We start from the raw sequence: 22497 nt of genomic DNA on the forward strand, positions 1-22497 counted from the left end.
GTGGAACTCCTGTCCCATGGAGCTGGGCCTGGCTCCCCGTTCTGGGTGTTGCAACCTGGTGCACGGAATCACAGTACCACTCGGGTTTGGCCTGGCTGCCCGTCCTACAAGTGGTGTGACCTGGTGGATGGGGTGGTAGTGCCACTCACATTTGGCCTGGTCATGATGGAGTGGTGGCTGGGCCAAATCTGAGTGGTGTTGCAGCCCTGTGCACCAGGTTGCCATACTTGTAATGGGGAGCTGGGCCCACCCCATGGTACAGAAGCAACTGCCACGGGGTGAGCGAGGGGCAGGCTTGCTCTCCAACCCCGAGGCTTCCCCTGCACGCTGGGCTGGGATTAGGGTTCCAGTACCAGGGTTGCCGCAGGTGACTGGTGCCCCTCAGTGGGGCAAGGAGGAGGAAATGGCAGCAGCAGTGGAGGAGGAGAATGGCACTGGCCTATGATTTTGCCCTGCCCCACTCTGAATTTGGATCCAGAAAAAAAAAATATATTCACAAAATGCAGTTGGTGGGTTGCCTTAGTAAAAATTTTGGGAACCTCTGTCTTAAAAACCCCTCACTATTTTATTATAATCTCCACTCAACCTTCTCCAAGTGGCAGGAGATCTATACTGGCTGCTACTCAAAATAAACCTGTATCTGCTTGGTTATGTATGTGGACAAGGAGTATGGAGTTTCCTAGTATGCAATGACCTACATCCTGCTTCAGGTATAGGGATAATCACAGGCTCTTACGGTAAATATTATAGGGGCTCACATGTGCAGAGTGGACAGGATCCAGGTTGATCTTTGGCCTATATTCAGAGAATAAAGTTTCCATTTCACAGTGGGAAAGGAAAAGGGGTACAGTGGGTCTGTAGTCCACAGCAGGTTGGTGTCTCCAGCCCATGCAGTGAAGGGTCAGATGTGGGATGCTATGCTCTCTGGCCTGTAGCGTGCTGCAGGATGGGAAAGGGTGTTCTCCAGCATGCTGGTGTTAGATGGATATGCAGTTCATGGGTCAGCCTGCTGAGTTTTCCCATGAACTGTGGGCATGGTCACCCATGTTGGAAAAACATGAAATAAAGTGATGCAGGGGTTAGGACTAGAACTTTACTGAGGATTTCCTGTCTTTTGAGCTTTTATAACAAGTAACTTTGTAAAAGTAATAAATAAATAAATAATAATAATAATAGATGTGTTCAAGTAACATTACTCAATTTTGACAGAATTCATTGTTAGGGAATTATGATATCTTAAAATAAACCAATTTCCCCTCAGATTCTGAATTACAGAAGAAAATATTAATGGACACTAGAATAAAAATTTGAGCAGTGATCTGCTCTTATACAAATCAGCTTCCTCAAAGAAGTTTCTGTCTTGCTCATGACCTGCACGTACACTGTGGAAAAGAAGTCTGTGCACCCACGGGTATGCCCAAACCCTTCAGTTTGTTTCCAGAGCTTGGGCACCAACACCACCATGAACTAGCTGTGAGCAGGATGTGCAGTCAACTGATTACCATGCAAGTGAATATGCTAAGCTTCCATACACTAGTTGCTTTGCTTTCCTGTAATCCCATGTCCAGTGCTATGACAACCAAATGAAGAAAAAATACTGTTTGGCAGCCTGGGACAATCAAAACCCCAGTATGAATGAGTGAAATCTCTTTGCTTACTGACAAGAGTACATTCTTCAGTGCACAGGCATACGCAAAACTCAGAATTGGCCTCCTATCTTAGTTACTGTGCAAATACTAATCCACTACAGAAGAAATACATAATATGCCCAACTAGCTCATGTAATGCTTTACTAAACTGCACCCTGCAGCTGTGCCAAACTTTACACTACAGTTTCCCTCCTAAACAGCATCTATCATGTCATCTAATGAATAAGAGCACAACTCCCATCTGCAAAAGCTCCTAGAATATCAGTGCAATGAAGCAAAGGTGGCACACTCTGCATCTGAACTTTCCTTGTCCAGATTCACAGGATCTCCATTTCCTCCATGGAAAGGCTGATATGGCCTGTAGCTTGACTGACTTTTTTCAGGAAGAAGATTATAGGAATTAGTATTTAAAGTGGATATTCTCTCTGTGTACCATTGGAATCTTCACACAACAAAACATAGCACTTCTTGTAGGTCATCTGAGTGATATATGTTTGCCTATAGCTCACATGGCCTATACCTCACAGCAGGGAGACTTCAGAGACATATTAGGAAGCATCTACAACTAATTCTAGAATATGGATTGCTGCAGGTGACCGGATTCTAAGGAATGACTACGTTTAAAACCCATGTTAGAATCATTTACAACTTCTCTTCCATCCCCCACAAAAACTTCAAAAATCAAAACAACAAAAAAGCTGTAACAGAAACCATTCCAAATGTGAAAGATTTTGTTTAAATGGAACAAATGTATGTTTCTGATTGAGTTTTTAAAACAATTCAAGATGTGATATTATGTTATCATCAACCTGTGCTGACCTCTGAAAGTGTTCCCTTGGAAAGAAGATATAAGGTAACAAAAAATTAAGTGCCTAAGTGATTTTAAGTGCCTAAGTGATTTGTGAGCCTATGACCCATTTTCAAAAGCAACTCAAGAGCCCAAGTCTCACTGAAAGTCAGTGGCACATCAGCACTTTTGAATATGTTACCCACAATAATTACATCACCCTACATTTGCTACAGTTGAGAAAACACATCTATTCTAACTCCCCTGGTTTCTAAAAACATGACCCTTTGGTTTGGAACAAATGCCATTTTGGGGTGGCGAAGTGTAATATTCTGTTTGCATGTTTCATAAGTTGGTAAAAGGTGGAAAAACAATACATAAAATTCTAGTAATCTTCTACTGGTCAAAAATATTTTTCAAGTGATTTTGTGTTTGGTGAAAAACTGAAAAAAGAAAAATAATGCATACTCCTAAACAATCAAGTTTGCCTGGACCTTGTCCTGATTGGCGTGAAGAGTTGTTTGGGGGTATGTTGAACCCTACACAGCATATATGTTTCAAGTCAGACCAGATATCACCAGATATCACAGCGGTACCTTCTGGACTTGGAAACTATGGAAGTATTTTCTATATGTTCTCTACCTTTACAGATTAGGTTGCCCATTTGCTAAAGTTATCTATGACCTGCTACAGCTTGTGAGCCCAGAACAAGGAGGACATTTGTGGTTGGATCAGATCCTTTAAAATAAAAATCCTGGACAGGAACCTATAACTTGGAGTTATGGGGTACTTCCGCACCAATATTTTGAGGTTCCATTATGAGCCTCTTGAGGCTGAGCTTTACTGGGAAGTCGTAAAGAAATGCACAACTGAAGTGCCAAAGGCTGGATTCATCTCCCTGGGTAGTAGGAAAGAATGAGGTTCAGGACATTACTACACACTTAAAAAGCTGTGACAAGTGCTCTCTCATTGTGCAGAGGGTGAGGTCATAGCTCTGCCCAGATATTTACCCTGGGAGTGTGCTCAGTTTATGATGGTGCCTATGCCAACCCAAAGGCCAATGGAATCCTAACCACAGAGGTCTTGCCCCCTTCTTGTATACTGGATTGCTAGGAGACAGATATACTTGCTTCTGTGTGGGTATATCAGAGGACTGAAAATTGCTCCTTGCACCATCTCCATCACTGTGCAGGCAGATGCATAATTTAGCGCTGGGAGTTGTAGTGCTGGTGTCACACCCCAATGGCCCCCCTCCCTCAGGGGGTCCCCTGGGGAGGCAAATCAGCAGTGTATGTTGCTAACGCTGTTATAGGCATTGCAAAGTATTTCAGGAAGGGTTAAATATAAATATAGTGCCCACCTATAAAAAGGGAAATAAAAACAACCCAGGAAACTATAGACTAGTTAGTCTAACTTCTGTGCCAGGGAAGATAATGGAGCAAGTAATTAAGGAAATCATCTGCAAACACTTGGAAGGTGGTAAGGTGATAGGGAATAGCCAGCATGGATTTGTAAAGAACAAATCGTGTCAAACCAATCTGATAGCTTTCTTTGATAGGATATAGAGTCTTGTGGACAAGGGAGAAGCTGTGGATGTGGTATACCTAGACTTTAGTAAGGCATTTGATACGGTCTCGCATGATGTTCTTATCGATAAACTAGACAAATACAATTTAGATGGGGCTACTATAAGGTGGGTGTATAACTGGCTGGATAACCGTACTCAGAGAGTTGTTATTAATGGTTCCCAATCCTGCTGGAAAGGCATAACAAGTGGGGTTCCGCAGGGGTCTGTTTTGGGACCAGCTCTGTTCAATATCTTCATTAACGACTTAGATATTGGCATAGAAAGTACGCTTATTAAGTTTGTGGATGATGCCAAACTGGGAGGGATTGCAACTGCTTTGGAGGACAGGGTCATAATTCAAAATGATCTGGACAAATTGGAGAAATGGTCTGAGTTAAACAGGATGAAGTTTAACAAAGACAAATGCAAAGTGCTCCACTTAGGAAGAAAAAATCAGTTTCACACATACAGAATGGGAAGAAACTGTCTAGGAAGGAGTACGGCAGAAAGGGATCTAGGGGTTATAGTGGACCACAAGCTAAATATGAGTCAACAGTGTGATGCTGTTGCAAAAAAAGCAAACATGATTCTGGGATGTATTAACAGGTGTGTTGTGAGCAAGACACGAGAAGTCATTCTTCCGCTCTACTCTGCTCTGGTTAGGCCTCAGCTGCAGTATTGTGTCCAGTTCTGGGCACCGCATTTCAAGAAAGATGTGGAGAAATTGGAGAGGGTCCAGAGAAGAGCAACAAGAATGATTAAAGGTCTTGAGAACATGACCTATGAAGGAAGGCTGAAAAAATTGGGTTTGTTTAGTTTGGAAAAGAGAAGACTGAGAGGGGACATGATAGCAGTTTTCAGGTATCTAAAAGGGTGTCATAAGGAGGAGGGAGAAAACTTGTTCACCTTAGCCTCTAAGGATAGAACAAGAAGCAATGGGCTTAAACTGCAGCAAGGGAGGTCTAGGTTGGACATTAGGAAAAAGTTCCTAACTGTCAGGGTGGTTAAACACTGGAATAAATTGCCTAGGGAGGTTGTGGAATCTCCATCTCTGGAGATATTTAAAAGTAGGTTAGATAAATGTCTATCAGGGATGGTCTAGACAGTATTTGGTCCTGCCATGCGGGCAGGGGACTGGACTCGATGACCTCTCGAGGTCCCTTCCAGTCCTAGAATCTATGAATCTATGAATCCTAGAATCTATGAAAGGTGTGAATGTGGAGTGAAAGGTTCGTTTGCAGGTTGCAAGAGGCCGAAGAGGGGAGGGAGGGAGAAGAGAACGGGTTAACTCGACGCTCCAGCTAGGTCTGAAGATAAGACGCTGACTCCAGCCCAAGGTCACGGCAGACAATCGACCCTCGGCTGCCTGCCAAGAAAGACGGGGGCCTGAATTCCAACCCTGACCAACCGTGAGAAAGGAGGATTCAGCTGAACAAGACTGCAGGGGCTGCAAAAACTAATGAGACAACGAAGGTCAGCGAGGGGGAAAACAACAGTTTCGCGTCCCTGAAGCCGGTGTGTTTTGGGAAAGCTGAGGGAGCCACGGAAGGCCGGTTTGGACTGGTACAAAGAGCACGGGGGACAGCGGTCCCTGAATGAAATGCCCCCAAAAGACCCCAGGACTCAAAACCCTCCTGAGAGCTGAAGCAAATTGGAGATCAACAGCGGACCCTGGATGGCCTGTGCACAGGACAGAACTCTCGTCCACCCTTCCCCCTCTTCTTCTTACGTTACACCCAGGCTTGGCCAGCCTTGGGTTGTACATGTGTAAGTATAAAAGTGGCCTAGGGTACGGGCACTAACGCTTTCTTCCTTCCCCTAAGTGACGTGGGAAGCACCCCACCGCTGTTATTTTATTAATAAAGCTATAAAACTTAGACACTTGGTGTGCTCCTCCATCCCCTCCCCTCACGATCCTGTGGCCTCAGCCTAATTACTTGACGCCTCAAGCAGATTGGTAACATAAATCTGTCACACTGGCATAGAGCAAATAAATTATATAATCTCACTCCCTAGAACACTGAAACAAAACTAGCAGCACATCACTTAAAACAACAACAACAACAAAAAAACACTGAATGGTTCAGCCTTGGCAAGATCTCTGAAGTAGTTTTGCAAACAACAAATTTAATTTTTGAAATTCAACATTTAATACCCAAACTGTGAGCTGTTTCCCAGTAACCAGGCCCATGCTGTAAGGCAAATTTGGGAATTAGTACCTATTATAATGTTCATGAGATTTCAACAGAACAAGCTCCAGCTAGCAGGGACTCTACCACACATGCTAGTGTGTGTTTAATTCCTCCTATAACTTTACGGAGAGGTAAATTTGTCCTACGGCAATACTATGAGGTGTGGTTTTTAGCTGATTTATCTAAAATAATCTTGCAGATGTGAAGTTTTCCAGTGTCCAAACTGTTATTGTTTGTCTTTGAAATGTGTTTGGGGGGAAGTGCTTGCAGCGGGGAGGGAGTGGAGAGAGAGATTGACTCAAAGACAAAGTTTGGAAACAAAAACAAAGGTCCTGAGTAGCCCCAACTCTCACTGGTTGTCAAAGGGAGTTGCAGCTACTCAGCATTTTTCAGGATCAGGTTCCAATCCAATCTCAAATAAAGTAGTACCATACCTGCAATGATATCATCCATCTGCTCTAGGGCTGCTTCAAGCATATGACTAGCATCAGAAGCCATGATTTCTGACTTGCCCAAACCTTTATTCCTCGTACTGGAAAAAATAAAAGAAGAGGGAGATGAAGTCATACATATTACACTAAAACACAGACATTTTAGAGTATGTATTTCAATATGGCTCTGCTGTAAACTGAACCATGTGAACTAAATTCACCCACTGGCAAAATAAGGCACAATGCCATAAAAACCGATTTTAGCTCAGCATTTCCAGCTGTTCATTTACGTTTACCTTAGTTTTTTCTTCTATGTAATTTCACCAAAATCAGCAATATCAGATTTTAAAATGTGAATGGAAGGCTTGAGATTCAGACATGAGCTCTTTCTTAAACAGAGGCGAAGTCTTCTTCCAGATACTAGGCTTGCTTCTCTCCCACCCTCCCCATTTGAGGGGGAAGGAGGATTCACGCTCTTAACAGGGGTCAGACAATTGTGGGCTACCATCGTTCCCGGGGTTTCCAGTGGAGTATGACATTTTTATACACATTATTATACCACTGGTGTGGCTCCCGAAGACTCTGACTGACAGAGGCTGCCTGGGGAGTGGGGAATGGAACTAAGACCACAGACACCAAACCTCCCTGGTAAGCATCTTGCACTTCCTTACCCTCTGAATCCCTGTCTCTAGGTGCCCTGTGCTCTTCCAGTGATACAACTCAGCATAAATCAATGCTCACAGTCTAGTGTCTTCCCTGACTCCTCTCTCCACACAATCAGGCTATTGTCCAAGCTTTCGGCTGCTTCTTCCACAACATATTGAAAATAGATCTCTCTTTTTCTGTACAAGTGGCCAAAATGCTCCCTCAATCATTTCACTCAGTGAAGTAGCTATATAGTTATCTGTGGGGGTGAAAGGGAAGGAGCTCCCTGCAAGTGGGGGGTGAAGGGGCAGGAGGAAGATTGAGGGGAGGTATTAAGACTCAGCAGCAGGCTGGGCAGAAGGGTCCTGGGGTTTCCTACCTGATCCCAGGCCTGTTCCAACCCCTTTGGGTCCTGCTGCCTGGTCCATTCGCATGTCCTGCTGCTCCAGCATCTTTGGGTCCCGCTCTTGCTCCCCCGGGTATGCACAAGTTTAATATTTCCATTGCAGGGAGGCTCTAGCCTCCCACCGTTATCTTCTTCCTAACTTAACATCCCATTTTCTAAAGCAGAGTTAAGTTTCTGTTGAAAGTTCAGTTCCCACCTGATATCAGAGATATTACTGTAAAATCCCAGGCAATATTTTCCAAAAATATCTCAACTCCGAAAAGGGTCAAAGATCATGTAACTCCCCTGCCAGATTCCTTTCCTAGTAACAGTTCCTGTCATCAACAGATAACATTTCAAAAGAAAACAGAACATGCACCACCTTTTGGCAGCCTGTGCTAGGGGCGGATGCTGGAGACGGGGGTGGATACGTGGGGGAGGGGGGACATTGCCTCCCAATTTTTTAAAGGCAGGGCCATGCCCCTCACTTCTGAGAACCAGATTTCAGTAGGGCGCAATGAAGAGGTGTCCCAGGCTCCCCGCTTGGCCCCTGACCGAACCTGGGTGGTGTAACGGCAGGCCTCCTGCCCTTGGCCTAGATACCCCTCTGTCATGAAGAAGCGGTGGCCAGGCCAAGCTGCTCCCCTCCCCCACTTCTGCAATCCTTCCAGCCCCACTGGTGCTAAGAATACCTTTGAAGTAAAACTTCTCATATGTCCATTTTATGGCTGAGGTATGGAACCAATGTCCAGGCTATCACTGAATTATTCAGTGCCGGTGCTAGCCCATTGTGGGCCCTAGGTGGCACTAAAAATGTTCCTTCCACCCCTGCCACAACACATACTCATAATTAATAACCCCCTTCACACACACACCCCCAGCTGCTCGGGGCCTAAGCAATTGCTTAGTCTGCTTATGCCCAGCGCCGGCTCTGGCTGAATAGGCCTTTCACTTCTACATTCTTGCCTACTTTTCACATCACTATAACATGCAAATCAAGTGTTGCAGGTCTCGGTAAGGAATTTTAATCAGCATTTTGTGTTCTGTCTGTTCTTCCACAGGGGGGCTTGATTCATCCCTTGGTGGCTCTGGGAACTACAAACTATATTCTCCTGCAAGTTTCTGAACCCTAGGTGCATTCACCCAATAAGAGGACAATGTTCCTCTGGGTCGCGTCCACTGGCTCCCTGGATGCCTTCGAGGAGCAGTGGGCACTGTCCAGGGTTCTCTGTGTCTCCCTCTAGCTCCCTGCTTTTGATCCTGTGACCCTCACTTCCATCCCTGTTTTCTCATTTGTCGTCTCCTGGCTTTACTTAAGCGCTGGGTTCAGTGGCTTCTCACCTTAGGCTGTACCTCCTTTCGAGTAGACTTTCCACCAGCAGGCGCCCCAAGTACTCAAGATGTGTATAGAAAGACAATTGAGTCTATTTTGATTAACTAATGATAAATAGCTATGAGAACACTAAATTAGCTTTTTCTGAATGAATGAACCAGATTGCTCTCACACCAAGCATTGCTTCTCAGAAGTGAAATTTCTGAATAGTAGTCTAAGATTAACCTAATTCAGAGCCATGCAAGGGTCTTTGTTGAATGTGTTTGTACTGGGACATTTCTATTTGACTGTAAAATCCAACAAACAAATGTGGCTAAACAAGTTCTTTCACAGAAGGATTTAGAGGGAGAGTTATTCCTTTTTAAGATGTGAAAAAACATGCTCACCTAAAATGAACTTTAGGTTATGCTGTTTTAAAGTGACAAACTTTAGCAAGTGATTCTGCAAAGAAGTTCTGGCCATAATTCACTTAAAAGGGATGATTAAGGAGGAAATGTGAGGCGTTCCTTTTCATGTCATACGATTACTAATATGAATACCAGCACCAGTTCTAAGGGTTGGAGAGCAGGGCAGTTGCCCTGGGTGCCAATTTTCAGGTAGAACTGTACTGCATTTTTTTTTCTTGATTAATACAGTGGTGGAGTATGGAAAAAACACATGAATAATACCAGATTTGACAGTGCAATACTTTGCGTTAAAATAGCCAGTCATTAAACTATCTTTTTTAGGTGGGGGAATGCCACAACCAGCCTTCCTTATCTTTCTATTTACTTAAATAGACAGTGGAGGGGAGGGATAGCTCAGTGGTTTGAGCATTGGGCTGCTAAACCCAGGGTTATGAGTTCAATCCTCGAAGGGGTCACTTAGGGCTCTGGGGCAAAATCAGTACTTGGTCCTGCTAGTGAAGGCAGGGGGCTGGACTCGATGACCTTTCAGGGTCCCTTCCAGCTCTATGAGATAGGTATATCTCCATATATATTATGTTTTTTGATCCTTTAGATTCCAAAGAATAAAGACAGCTATTAGTCCTTGATCTGAAATAGCCCAAATTTGCTGACTTCCAAGGCATGCTACAAAAGCCATTTTTGACAGAATCTCTGTAGAAGGCTGAGGATATGCTTCCTATATGATGAAGTGGTTGGCCGAGCTCCTGTGAAACGCATGATGAGATGAGATTTAATTCAATTGTATTTATTGTAGGAGTAGTTATATTAGGGTACCTAGAGTCCTGGATAATTTTATTATTTTAAAAATAATTAATAAATTAAAAGTTAATAAATAAATATCTCAAATGACAAGCTATATGTATATGAAGATATTTTTGTCTGGTATTCACCCTATGGTAGTTCCAGTGTCCACTTTCAATGACGTCGCTGGTAATTAAACACCCACGTTTATTCTCATAATAGCAAGCTTCCTGGAGATAAACACTAGGATGAGAATCAATCAGGCATAAAATAGAATTGTGCATTAAAATATAATTATCCATTTTTTGTTTACCAGGGAAACAGTCATGCAATACTGAAAGAGTACCTAAGGCTAAGACTCCAAATCTTTGTACCATAAGAAACATCGTAGCTCAGTAGCAAACCTGCCACAGTGGAAAATATAGATATGAACATAAATGTAGATCTGAAAGGGACCTCAAGGTCATCTAGTCCTTAGGGCTGGGCAAACGGGGCCCACACCCAGGGTGCAGTAGCCAGGGGGGTGCCACAAGGGGCTCGGGCTTCCCCTGGCTGGCTGTGGCCGGACTCCTCTCTTCTCCGGCCCCTCCCCCACACTGGGCCAGTGGGCTCCTCCCTCCCTCGCTCCTCAGCCGGCCAGCTGAGGGCTCTGGCTCTGCCCCAGCCCCGGGGAGCCCGGGCCAGTGTGGTCAGTCACTGGCGGCGCGACCCCCCACTCCCTGCCTGGAGTGGAGCCGAGTCCCTCCCTGACTGTGGCCCTGTGCCGCTCGGTCTCTGGCGGGGGCCAGGAGGAGCGAAACTTCCACGTGGTGGGGGAGGACGGACTTAACGTGACAGTGCGCTCACTGTCTCTCAAACTTCCCTAACACACACACACACACACACACACACACGGCTCTCATACCCATATACACGGTCTCTCACAGTCCTCCAACACAGATTGTCACACACACACAGGCTCGCTCTCGCGCTCTCTCTCTCTCTCTCACACACACACACGTTTTATTATTGTTATTACTTGGTACTTCCTGTCAAAATGCTTGTGATGAGCCAGGAGTGGCTAGGGGCTGCAGGAGGGCTGTGGGCTCTGGCAAGATGCAGCCCCCATGACACAACGCGAAGCCTGCCTTGAGCCGCAGGCCAAGCGCCAGAAGCCACTGCAGCAGCACAGAAGTAAGTGTGGCAATACACCATATACCATTCCATCCTTGCTTCTGCTGACAGTGGCCTAGGAATTTGCTAGTTACTCATTGTGATGTTATCTGATTAAAACATGACCATGTAGATCATCATTGCAACCACTGTTATATATTTGCAATAATCTTGTACAAAATGTGGCATGTAAGATGTCTATGAAAAGGTTATGACTTGCTGAATATGTTTATGCTATTTTTATGCATGTATCATTTTTGTATTTGAAGTTATGAGTATTGGCTCTATACCTGTGTTTCAAATGTTTGCTCCTGGGGTAATGCCCACAAGGTAGTTAGCCAGCACATCCTGAAGGGACTAGTCAAAGAAAGTGGCTCATCAAGGGACACTTAACTCACAATGGACCATGGGAGCCGCCCATCTACATTGAATGGACTTTCCTGTGGACATTCCATATGAAGTACAGGTAATGGCCTGGAGGTGATGGGAGGAGGGGAGCCCAGGGAGCCCGTAGGAGCCAGTGATGATGATGGGAGGGGGAGATGGGGTGCCAAAATACAAGTTCGCCCAGGACAACATTTTAAGGCCGGCCCCGAGTCCAGCCCTCTGGGCTGAGACAGGCCAAGTATACCTAGACCATCACTGACAGTTATCTGTCATTAATATCTCTCCTCGCCCCTCTCCCCCCCCCCCCCCCCCCCCCCCCCGATTCCGTGGATTCCACAACCTCCCTTCGAATCTTATTCCAGTGCTTAACTATCATAGGGAGACAGTTTTTCCTAATATCTAACCTAAATCTCCCTTGCTGCAGATTAAATTGATTACTTCTTGTCCTAACAAGAGCAGACATGGAGAACAATGATCACCATCCTCTTTATAATAGCCCTTAGTCTTCAAGTATGTTGTTATCAGGTCCCTATGTTTGCTATCAAGTAAAGATAACTTACTCCAGTTACAAATCAATAATTCTGTGATGCATGCTCCACAGGGGTTGGTGAAATATTCACAAAGTTAATGATAAATGACCTTTCTGTTTAATCATTGCACTACTAATTTTTTGTGTTCTTATGTCTATTTATACACGGCTCATCTGTCCATTCTAACACAGTAGTGCTATCTAGAGGAACAGAGACATGAGTGGGATCGAGAACGACTGTGTTCAAATTCCAGCCCCGCCACAGACAGCTTGTAGCGTTGGATAAATTGATGTCTTCACATCAGATAGAGAAGCAGAAGGGAATCATTCTCCAATCCATCCAAGGGGAATAACACTACATTTTTACTTTGGGTCTTTTTCTATTAAGTTGTTATGTTAATAAAAATGCTATTTCATAATCTTAGGAAGATTAATAGACTAACTCGACCTATTCCTAACCCCTGCACTCATTTAATCAATACAGAAGAGGAATGGAAACAACCATTTTGGCAGGTTTAAAAAAAAAAACAACAGGCATGATCTCAGTTTACGCCCCCCCCAAAAGATGATTATCTAAGCAAAAAAAATCAAACCCGTTTAAAATTAAGCAGGATAGTATCTTCCATATAAGGATAGAGTCCACCTTCTATAGAGCTGATTATAAGCACCCTGTGCAGAAAGCGCTGTTTTGTAACCTTGACAAGCTACAGCAGGCATACACATTTATTCTCTATATGTGGCAACTTCACACTGCTGCAAGAAACACTGAAAACAATTTCTGCTAGAAATATGATGATTAAGGCAACTAAGCATTCTGAAATGTGGTGCAGAATGCACTAATCTTGAACAAGTCCAGAGGCCATGTGTCCCTCACACTGTATACACAGAGAACAAGAACTTTCTCAACTTTCCCTCGATTTCCATAGTAGGTCCCTCAGAGGAAAGCCAGCACGCCTCTTCAAAATAAGCACTGACATCTAAATATTCATCTACGATCTCCAACAGAAGTAGTTAGTTTTCGACTGCATGGCCCCAAGGTTGGCCCTAACAAGTTTGCACTGCAGTATGTTGAGTAAACATTGCTAGATCAGGTTACTTCCTGTTGGATCTGATGCTATGCACCAAAAACTAGTCAATAACAGTGGGCCAAATCCTGTTCTGTTATACCTATGTGATCCCACTGCAATTCTGCATTGCCATTTGTGCTTCACATCTGAATTATCTAACGGGAGAAACCTCATCCAAAGTTGTGATTATATCCATTGCCATAGAGATAATATACAGGTTTTTAATATGATCTCAGCTATTGGGAGAATAAGGATATGTCTTCACTAGCAACATAAAACCACCTCCACGAGGGCAGTAGCTACCAGCGCTGGTGCACTGTCTACTCTACACTACCACTTTACAGCACTGAAACTTGCAGCACTTGGGGTGGGTGGGTGGGTGCTTATGTGTGTTTTTTCATACCCCTAAGCAAGAAAGTTGCAGCGCTGTAAAGTGGCAGTGTAGACAAGGCTTAAGTTTAGTGCCTTAATAAATTATAAAAGGCCCTTGGACCATTAATACTGGTTTACTTGCTTTCAATTTCCTTCTCAGTTCTTGTTTTCAAACAAAGGGTCTGACTTCCTACTTATGGAAGAGACCATGATCTGCATTGTGTTGGATTTGTTTTCAGTTTGAGGTTTGCTACAAAAAGAATTATTTGATAATTAAATATCCAGGGTGTAAAACTGAACTGACTGGTCAGATTTCCTGCTGGCAAAAGACCTAAGAAGAGACAAGACGTTGAATCTTTGGAGAGTTCTTTCTTCCTCACTTTTTTGTATTAGAAAGATGATTGAGTTTCTAGGTCTAGAAATTAGCATTAATCAAAAACTTTTCTTGAAAAATAATTTTGATGAAAAAGCCACAGAATTTTTCATTTTGGGTTTTTCGCCAAACCTACTAGAAATAAGCTTGACAAGTGAATTTGGGGATGGGGGAGAGGGGAGTGGGAGATGGAGAACACAAAAAAGCAACCTCCCCAAAAGTATTCCAAGCTTCAGATAATCATGGAATTTGGAGATGAACACAACCTATAATTAGGTCATCTTGTCCTTTTCCTGCCAATGAAGGACAATTCCCTCTTTTAAGTGACTTATACAATGAGGCTTCCCCTCTTTCTTGGGAAACTATTCCATAGCCTAAAGTGTCTTCCACAGATCTAACCTTACCCAGTTTAAAGTTATTGTTTTCTCAGCTGCGCCCCATTTATCCTGTTTATACTGCTAGATCCTCTGGGCATCACTTATCTATTCCCTCCTCCATGAGCAAGCCCAAAGGGAATACCAGCTTTCTATTGCTCATCAGCCACTCCTACTGACTGATCCACATTTAAGATGTGATGGTCTTGGGCTCTAAGATCTCTATGTAGCAGTGCATTTCTATTCAGCAAAGCACTTAATCTCATGAATGAGATGAGCAATGTTTAAACCGTTTGCTGAATTAGAACCTGAGAAAAGTCCCATCACATTCTCCTGGACTCAATGGTAGAAATAAATCAATGATCCAGAGAGAAATGAACTGGAAAGATAAATGTATTAAGATTCCCCAAGGATGGAGAATGACTCTTATGTTCATTTGCCTACTTGATCCATGCTATGTTAATTTTGGCAGCATTTTCTTTTCTTTCTTTTTAAAAGAAGAGGTTGATGCAGTTAAAGCTGGTCAAAAGTTTTCCAATGAAACGTTTTTACATCTGAAAATGCCATTTCATTAAAATTAAAACTTTCTACAAGAATCATAGAGGACAGAATCATTGACTGGCAGGAACCTCAATAGGTCTTCTAGTTCAGTCCCCTGCACTCAAGGCAGGAGTAAGTATTATCTATTTTAGACCATTCCTGTCTAAACTGCTCTTAACAACCTCCAATGATGGAGATTCCACAACCTCCCTAGGCAATTTATTCCAGTGCTTAACTACCCTTACAATTAGGAAGTTTTTCCTAATGCCCAACCTAAACCTCCCTTGCTGCAATTTAAGCCTATTGCTTCTTGTCCTATCCTGTATCAATTTTGGTGAAATTTCATTTAGAAAAAAATTGAAACAAGGGGTTTTGATAAGGTCAACATTATCTGAATGGCACACTTCAATTTTTCATTTTGAAACAATTTTTTGTTTCAAAAGTTTATTTTATTTTATATTAGAATATAAAATAAAATAGTCAAAATTAGAACAAAAAGTTTCAAATTTATCAAAACTGAACATTTTGATGGACCTAAACCAAGTTTTTTTCCAGAAATTTCATTTCATTGGAAATTTTCAAATTTTTCTGTGTTATGTGTGTTCATTCCAACTCAGAACAAAAACAAAATTTCAAAATAATGGAATTTCCCAAGGAACAAATTCTGGCTCTTGCGCAGCTCTACAATTAATATAAATGTTGATTATCTGAATCATACAAAGGTAAAATATATTTCAGGTTAATTTATATCTACATATTTTATTCATATTGCATGCAAAATAAACAAAAATTGGAATATCGAATCAGAGAACCTGCATGTTTTATGTTATATGAGGTAAGGGAGGTAAAGAACATCTGTGTTACAATATGGCACTCAAAATACCTGAAAGTATGGTTTTCTCCTCTCTCTTTTTTAGAAAAATATTTAGATTTTTTTAAATTACTATGTTGAATGTAAGTCAGCTTCCCCTCAGACCTATTTAATCTTCATTATAAATTGATTGAGTTAAACATAACTTGGGTATTTCCAAACAGATTTATCATTTATACAAATATTCTGGAACCTGTTATGTGCCCCATCGTTTATAGAAACTTGCTTCAATGCTGCTGATCCAGTGTTTTGGTTTTAGTAGTTTAAGGTAGATTCCGGTCTCCTGTTGCCACATCTTTTAATGTGATATTTGCTGGTATAATTATTAGATTCAGGAAAAAAAATTTGCCCACCAGAGATATTGGCCCTGATTCACAGCTACAACTGGGCTGCTCTGCATCACTCTGCCACTGCAGTGACCCTCATGCTGGCATACTGGGTCACAGAAGAATCTCACCAGTGTAGGAGGATCCTCCTGTGGCAGAGAGATGCCTTAGTGGCTCCTATGCTACCTTGCTCCTTTGGCTGAAGAATAGGGCATGTATACATTCCCTAGCAATCCAATGGCCTCTTGGGGCCATTGACAGCTTGTAAATTAGAGCAGCCCAGATCCTGGACTGGTGCACAGCTGGCCCATGACTGGGGGGAGAGAGGTAATAAAAAATGTTTGCTTAAAGCCTCCAGCCTCTGAGCTGCACTATGTGCCCCTCATTTGCAGTGTAAGATTGTGGCCATGGCATCCTATATGCTTAAACCAGCCAGATGGATTCACATTTATTATTAGCATGAGATGCCAGAAAATGAGCTCTTCCTAAATATAAAATATATGTTTGGGTACATGCATGTGTTTACGACTAGAGGTGGGGGAAACAGTCACTAGGAAAATGACAGAAACTTCAACCTTTCATTGTGAATGTGATATTGGTTCAGCTTATTACAGTTTTGATATTAACACAAGACTGTTAGGTCAAGTAAAAATTTATTGTACTGAAAAAAAAAAACCCTACATTTCTGAGTTGCAAAAAAAATGAGTTAATTTTGGGTGGTAAACTGCATGAAAAGTTTGCCATTATTTTACATGGTCTTGCTACACCTTGTATTTTTTCCTCACCACCACTTCTCATTGTACACACCTGCCACAATATATTTATTATTCAACTGAAAGTCAAGATAAGTAAAAAAACCCTCCAAAAGCCATATCATAAATAATATATTAAAAAAGTAGAGCACAGTGTAATTTGTTCCAGAATGACAATGTAATACTACTTGCTTGACATCTTTTTCTAGCCAGACCTGTTGCTTGAGCTTCAGGCAAGTTTCATTTTCCCCAGACACACCTCTCTTGCTTGTTTGTCTAGTCTAAGCAAGAGTTTTCAAGCAGCTCACTAGATCCTGTATGATGTCAGTTACAGTCTTTGGTCCTAATTTTGTATAAGTGTCTGCTAATGTGGACTCTTGTCAATGGGACCCTTGCGTAGATCCCACAGTAGGGCCAGGGCCTTGAAACATGACACGTATTTGCTGGTATCTCTTTGCAATTTTTACTTGTTTGACAGTTTCTCTACTCAGATGACACCAACAGATGTGCAATTCATAAGATGCATTACAATACAATACATGTAAAACTTCAAGAACAAAACAAAAATGAAAGGACTTATATCTCTATGTAAGAAGAAAAACTATTTTTGGAGGAATAGCTTTGTTTCAATATCTAACAAGTTTGAAAAAAGATATTTTAACCTCTAAGTTAAAGCAAATCTAAATAAATGTATATAAATCAGGTAGTCAGGGAAATACAAAAGCAACTCACTCACCTTTACAGGTCCCTAATGTGAGGTTTTCCTTTTGCTCTGATCTGTGAAGTCTTTCATTGCTAATAGTTGTAGCCTCACTACCAAACAAATGACAATCCCCAAATATAACCACCACCCTAAGACACATGCCTACAATAATCTGGAGCCCAACCCACATATAAAAACGCTGTGATCTTATTTATCGTAATTACTCAAGTTCAACCACATACAAGTAATAGGATCTGTCAGGAAGTTAAGAACAAACTGGTCTTAATACATCCTGCTTCCTTTTCTCAGTCAGTTATACTGTTCAAATCCTAATCTATGATTTGCATTTCAAACCAGTTTTGAAGAGGATGAAGAGGGGTTTTACCTGGAACAGTGCCTCTAATTTCAAGTAGGTGAAAATAGACTCCAACAAAACTATTGTACTTAGGGGACAACTTCCCCTTTCAAACTGCTTTATTGCTTACCCTGGTTCCCCTACAGAAACCCACCAATGTAGAAAGTCCCCAGACTTTCCTGTTCTCCACAAAATATAATCCTGAATGTTTTGTTTATTTTTTTAATCTATTTTTTTTCCATGACTGTGAAAAGCCTGAATCAAATTTTTAACTATGTGGCTGCCTTGAATCTGCAACCAGTCAGAGATGGGAACTGCCTCAATTCTCCTTTTCGTGAACCAGATGTTAACTCTCAAGCCTACTCATGATAATCAAGTTGCTAATGCTGTTAGCTATTAACAGAGATGTGGTTTAAGCTTAGGAAATCTTGAGTTCTAGCCCTAGCTCTTACACGGATTTCCTGGCTGGCCTTGGACAAGACACTTAACCCCCTTCCCCATTTATAAAATGCATATAATAATAATAATACCTATACCTTGCAGGGATCTTGTAAAAACATATTTTAAGTGCTTTAAAGATTCAAAATGCTGGGCATTGTACTTCTATTATTATCTTATTACTCCATGATACAAACAAACATCAAATGGCTTGGTTAAATCCTGAAAAGTTTATATGCTTTGTTCAATTGCATGCAGACTTCTGAAACCTTAAGGGCTTTTCAGCTTTCCCTCCCTTCCTTTACTGTTCTCCATTTTCCTATGGCAACTTCCACCTTTTCATGTTCTCTGTATGTATATATATCTTCTTACTCTATGTTCCATTCTATGCATCTGATGAAGTGGGCTTTAGCCCATGAAAGCTTATGCTCAAATAAATGTGTTAGTCTCTAAGGTGCCACAAGTACTCCTGTTCCTTTTCCTTCATGCGTCCTCCCTATACATACACTTCACCTATATCTACGCACCCTACAGACTCTCTGGCTGTAATTGCTGCTTCCCCCCTATAATGTGGTCCAGCAGTTCTGGTGTAATGCCTTCTGACAAAGCTCTCATGTTCATTTCGATCCTGTCCTTTTAAACTTAACATACTTGCCTAATTAAGTTACATAGGTTCTAGCCCTAAATAACTATCCACAGCTGCTGGGAATAGATGCATTTCTGATGATAGCTGGAGCTGCTGCCAGCATAAGTAATATTACTTATGTAGCACCCTCTAACCCCCCTATCTCCAGAACATTGTGTTGCCATGCAATAGAACAAAATAAATGCTGTTTAACAACACTAAAATACCATCCTCTTCAAATACAACACATTAAAAGCAACTTTTTTAAAAAACTAGACATGTTCAGTTATTCAGAAGGACTGAAGGGAAAGATAATAAATACAGGGACAACATTAGTTACTTACGCCACTTTTTTAAAATGTGGGGTGGGGATGAAATGACAAGTTATTTCTGAAATTCCATGTTGCAGGACCAATACAGGCAAAAGTGTAATCACTTTCTGGTGCATTCGTGGGAAGTCAGGAGATCTCAAATGAACCCGGGGCCAACATTGTTAATGGCTTCAAAAACTGGTAGCACCTCTTTAAAGTCAATCTACCACTTTGAGTGCCTTTGTAAAGAACACATAGGGTCAGAACCTCAGCCTGAGTGCAATACTATTGTGTTGCAAAGGGACTATAAAACTAGTCTACTTGGGCTATTTCCTCTAGTATGGAAGATCCTGGGGAGGTACAAAAGGGGCTCTTACTGCTGGCACAAGTTAGAGCTGACCTGAGTTACAAGCAATTAGAATAATGGCATTTTCAACTAACGGTTTAACAACATACAGAGTGGTGATATGCACAATGAATTACATGAATTGCAATGGTCACATATTCAAAACAGACATTTGACTTTATGCTCTTACAAATAAACACACTCAACTTGTTAATTTGAATCTGAGATTGCACATTCCAATAAACAATCTCTTTAAAATACTTTAAATATAAAATTATGTCAACGCAATGCTCTGGCTGATATTCACAAAATTTAGACGGCATTCCCATGCAGTAACTCCACCACAGGGCACATGAATATTAAGACTCAGTGGCTATTGGGACTTTAGCTGAATTTCCTGACTCATGTTTGTATTAAATCTTACCCTTAAATATAAAATCCTACGTGGATGTAATGGCATGCGGCAAAATGAAATTTCTTCAGCTCCGCTCTCAAAAATGCTTTATCAACTATGGAAAACTCTTTGGTCCTTTCAGCCTAGTTTTAAATTCCACAGGGCTTTGTTTTTGTGAAAACTTAAATATTTACTTTGCTGCTTATTTTTGCTCTTCACTAACAGCTATACAAATTGGTTTTGTTTAGCTCCTGTAGCATTCAAGAATTGGATAAATAAGAACTTATCCAATATGTTGTCAAAATTACATGGATAAGATAGATAATTCTGTCCACCATTAATAAAAGAAAACTTGTAACTTCTGACTGATCTTGCAAATCCTCCCATCAATTATGCATTAATTATGCATTACTGCATTGTGTGGCGTAACAATGCTCTGAGAACTTTATAGCTAAGTATCACTAACGCTGTCAAAAAACATTTTCATTTCAAAAATGTTTCTAATTAGAAAACTACCACGTACTGTCTTGGCATTTCAAGCAATACAAACAATAATATAAGACACTGCTTTGGATTTAAGCAGGACAAAACACTAGAAATCTGCTTATTATTTTAGCAGAAAAGAGCCTAAGGGAACAGTTCACACACATCCACAGGGATATAGTTCAAACTGGATGATCTCTAATATCTCTTTTCCAGCTCTAACCTTTAGGATTCTATGAATAAGTTAACCTAGCTGTAACAGTTAAATGCAATTATAAATTATGCTTCCCATCCCCTATTTTATTTTTGTTATCCTCCATATGGAAAAAGTTGCTTAGTGTCTTTTTTTTTTTTTTAAGAAGAGCAAGTATCTAAGGAGCCAAAAAACACAAATACAAAGACATACAAGATAATCAGTGTTATATGGAAGGCAGGTCCAGGACTATGGTTCATCTTGCAGTATTGCCAACTCCAAACATGCAAAACTCCATGGGTCAGGCCACAAAAAAATCATGAGTTTTAAAAAATCAATAAACGCTGGGTTCTTTTTCATTGCCCTCTGGTGTTTTAGGCTTTAGGATATACTGAGCTCACATTTTCAAGCTTTTTTCCAAAACTACAAAGGGCTAGAAACGTACTTAAAAATAAATAAATAAACAAATAAATAAATAAAGCTGAAATTCTCAGGTATACACTTGACTTCCAGGAAAATACCAAATATTGTGCGAGTTGATAAAATCATGAGAGTTGGCAACACTATGTCATGATACAAAGGGGACATTCAAATAAACTGAAAGGTGGCAAATTTAAAACTGGTACAAAGAAACACTTTTTCTACACATTCCACCTGTGGAACTCATTTCCACAAGATATCACTAAGAACAAAAGTTTAGTAGGATTTGAGAGAAATTGGACATTTATACAGTTAATAAGAAGATCCAGAGTTACAACAGTAAATATTTAAAACAAACCAACAATTTTGCTTCAGGGCATAAACCAACCTTTAACTATTGGGGGTCAGGAAAAAGCTCTCTCTTGGGGCCATAACTGCCTACTACTATGGGGTTTCTTGCATCTTCCTCTGAAGCAGTTGGCTCTGGCTACTGTGGGAGACAGGCTATTGGACTATATGGAATCCTGGTCTGATCCAGTATGATAATTCCTATGTTCCTATTTTTGTTTTCTTTATTTTAGTAGATCTTAGAATTAGAATATATTCTTAAAACTTATTACCATGTTATGGACTGAATTCAGCAAAGTACGTAAGCACCTGCATTAAAGTCAAAGAAAGCAAAGCAAGTCCTTAAGTGCACTGGCGAATCAGGTACTTTTGCCTTAAAGATAAGATACCCAAATTGAGTCTTCAAAAGCTAACTGTCTGAAAATGTGGATGATTTTTTGCATTATATCTGATGGTACATTGGCAGGGGCCACTGTAGGAATTCTGATGTGTCAGGCAAACCTGCAGATGCCTGACCCTTACCATCCCACAGTGATCCACAAACACTGAAAATGCTGCATTTGGCTGCCGACAATTCCTCAATGTTAAGCTGCAGTATTCTCAGAGCTAGCTCAATGGCTCCAATGCTGGGGGGTGGAACTGCATTAGGAACGTCGGCTAGCAAGTGACTGAGATTCAGCCCTAGAAAGGGCTTTGAATGCAGTCCATTAGTTGGATCACCAGTATGAATCCAATACTTCACGGGATGCACTATGGGTCTGCAGCTGATTTCCAAAACTAGTTTCTTATAACTGACCCCACCGGACCATGCATGTACCTGGCTTTGATTTGCCACACTCCACTCATGGGTCATTCTGAACCAATTTTGAAAAGGCCAGGGTCAATGTGCAGCTTTCACACCCGGGGCCAACGAAAGGATCCCACATGCGGCTGTGGCCAAAGACAATGTCTCACATCACTAT

At 41.5% G+C, this 22497-nt stretch overlaps 1 protein-coding gene across 7 annotated transcripts in view; it reads right to left on the reverse strand.

The window, feature by feature from the left end:
- Positions 1-22497, reverse strand: part of PPFIBP2 (PPFIA binding protein 2) — a 191072-nt gene that overhangs the window by 135864 nt on the left and 32711 nt on the right. For 5 of the 7 annotated variants that reach the window (XM_029911430.1, XM_029911429.1, XM_029911426.1 and 2 more), the window contains exons 1-2: positions 17656-17737; positions 6630-6727 (exon numbers count right to left, since the gene is read on the reverse strand). In XM_029911430.1, the coding sequence (XP_029767290.1) occupies positions 6630-6693 (64 nt within the window). In that variant the 5' untranslated portion in view covers positions 6694-6727; positions 17656-17737. Of the gene's footprint in view, positions 1-6629; positions 6728-10325; positions 10395-17655; positions 17738-22497 lie in introns of those variants that run through there. The other 2 variants (XM_029911424.1, XM_029911425.1) reach the window with 2 other exon arrangements.

This window comes from Terrapene carolina, unplaced genomic scaffold (assembly GCF_002925995.2).
Source record: "Terrapene carolina triunguis isolate 2854851 unplaced genomic scaffold, T_m_triunguis-2.0 Scaffold96, whole genome shotgun sequence".
Classification (NCBI taxonomy): Eukaryota; Metazoa; Chordata; order Testudines; family Emydidae; genus Terrapene; species Terrapene triunguis.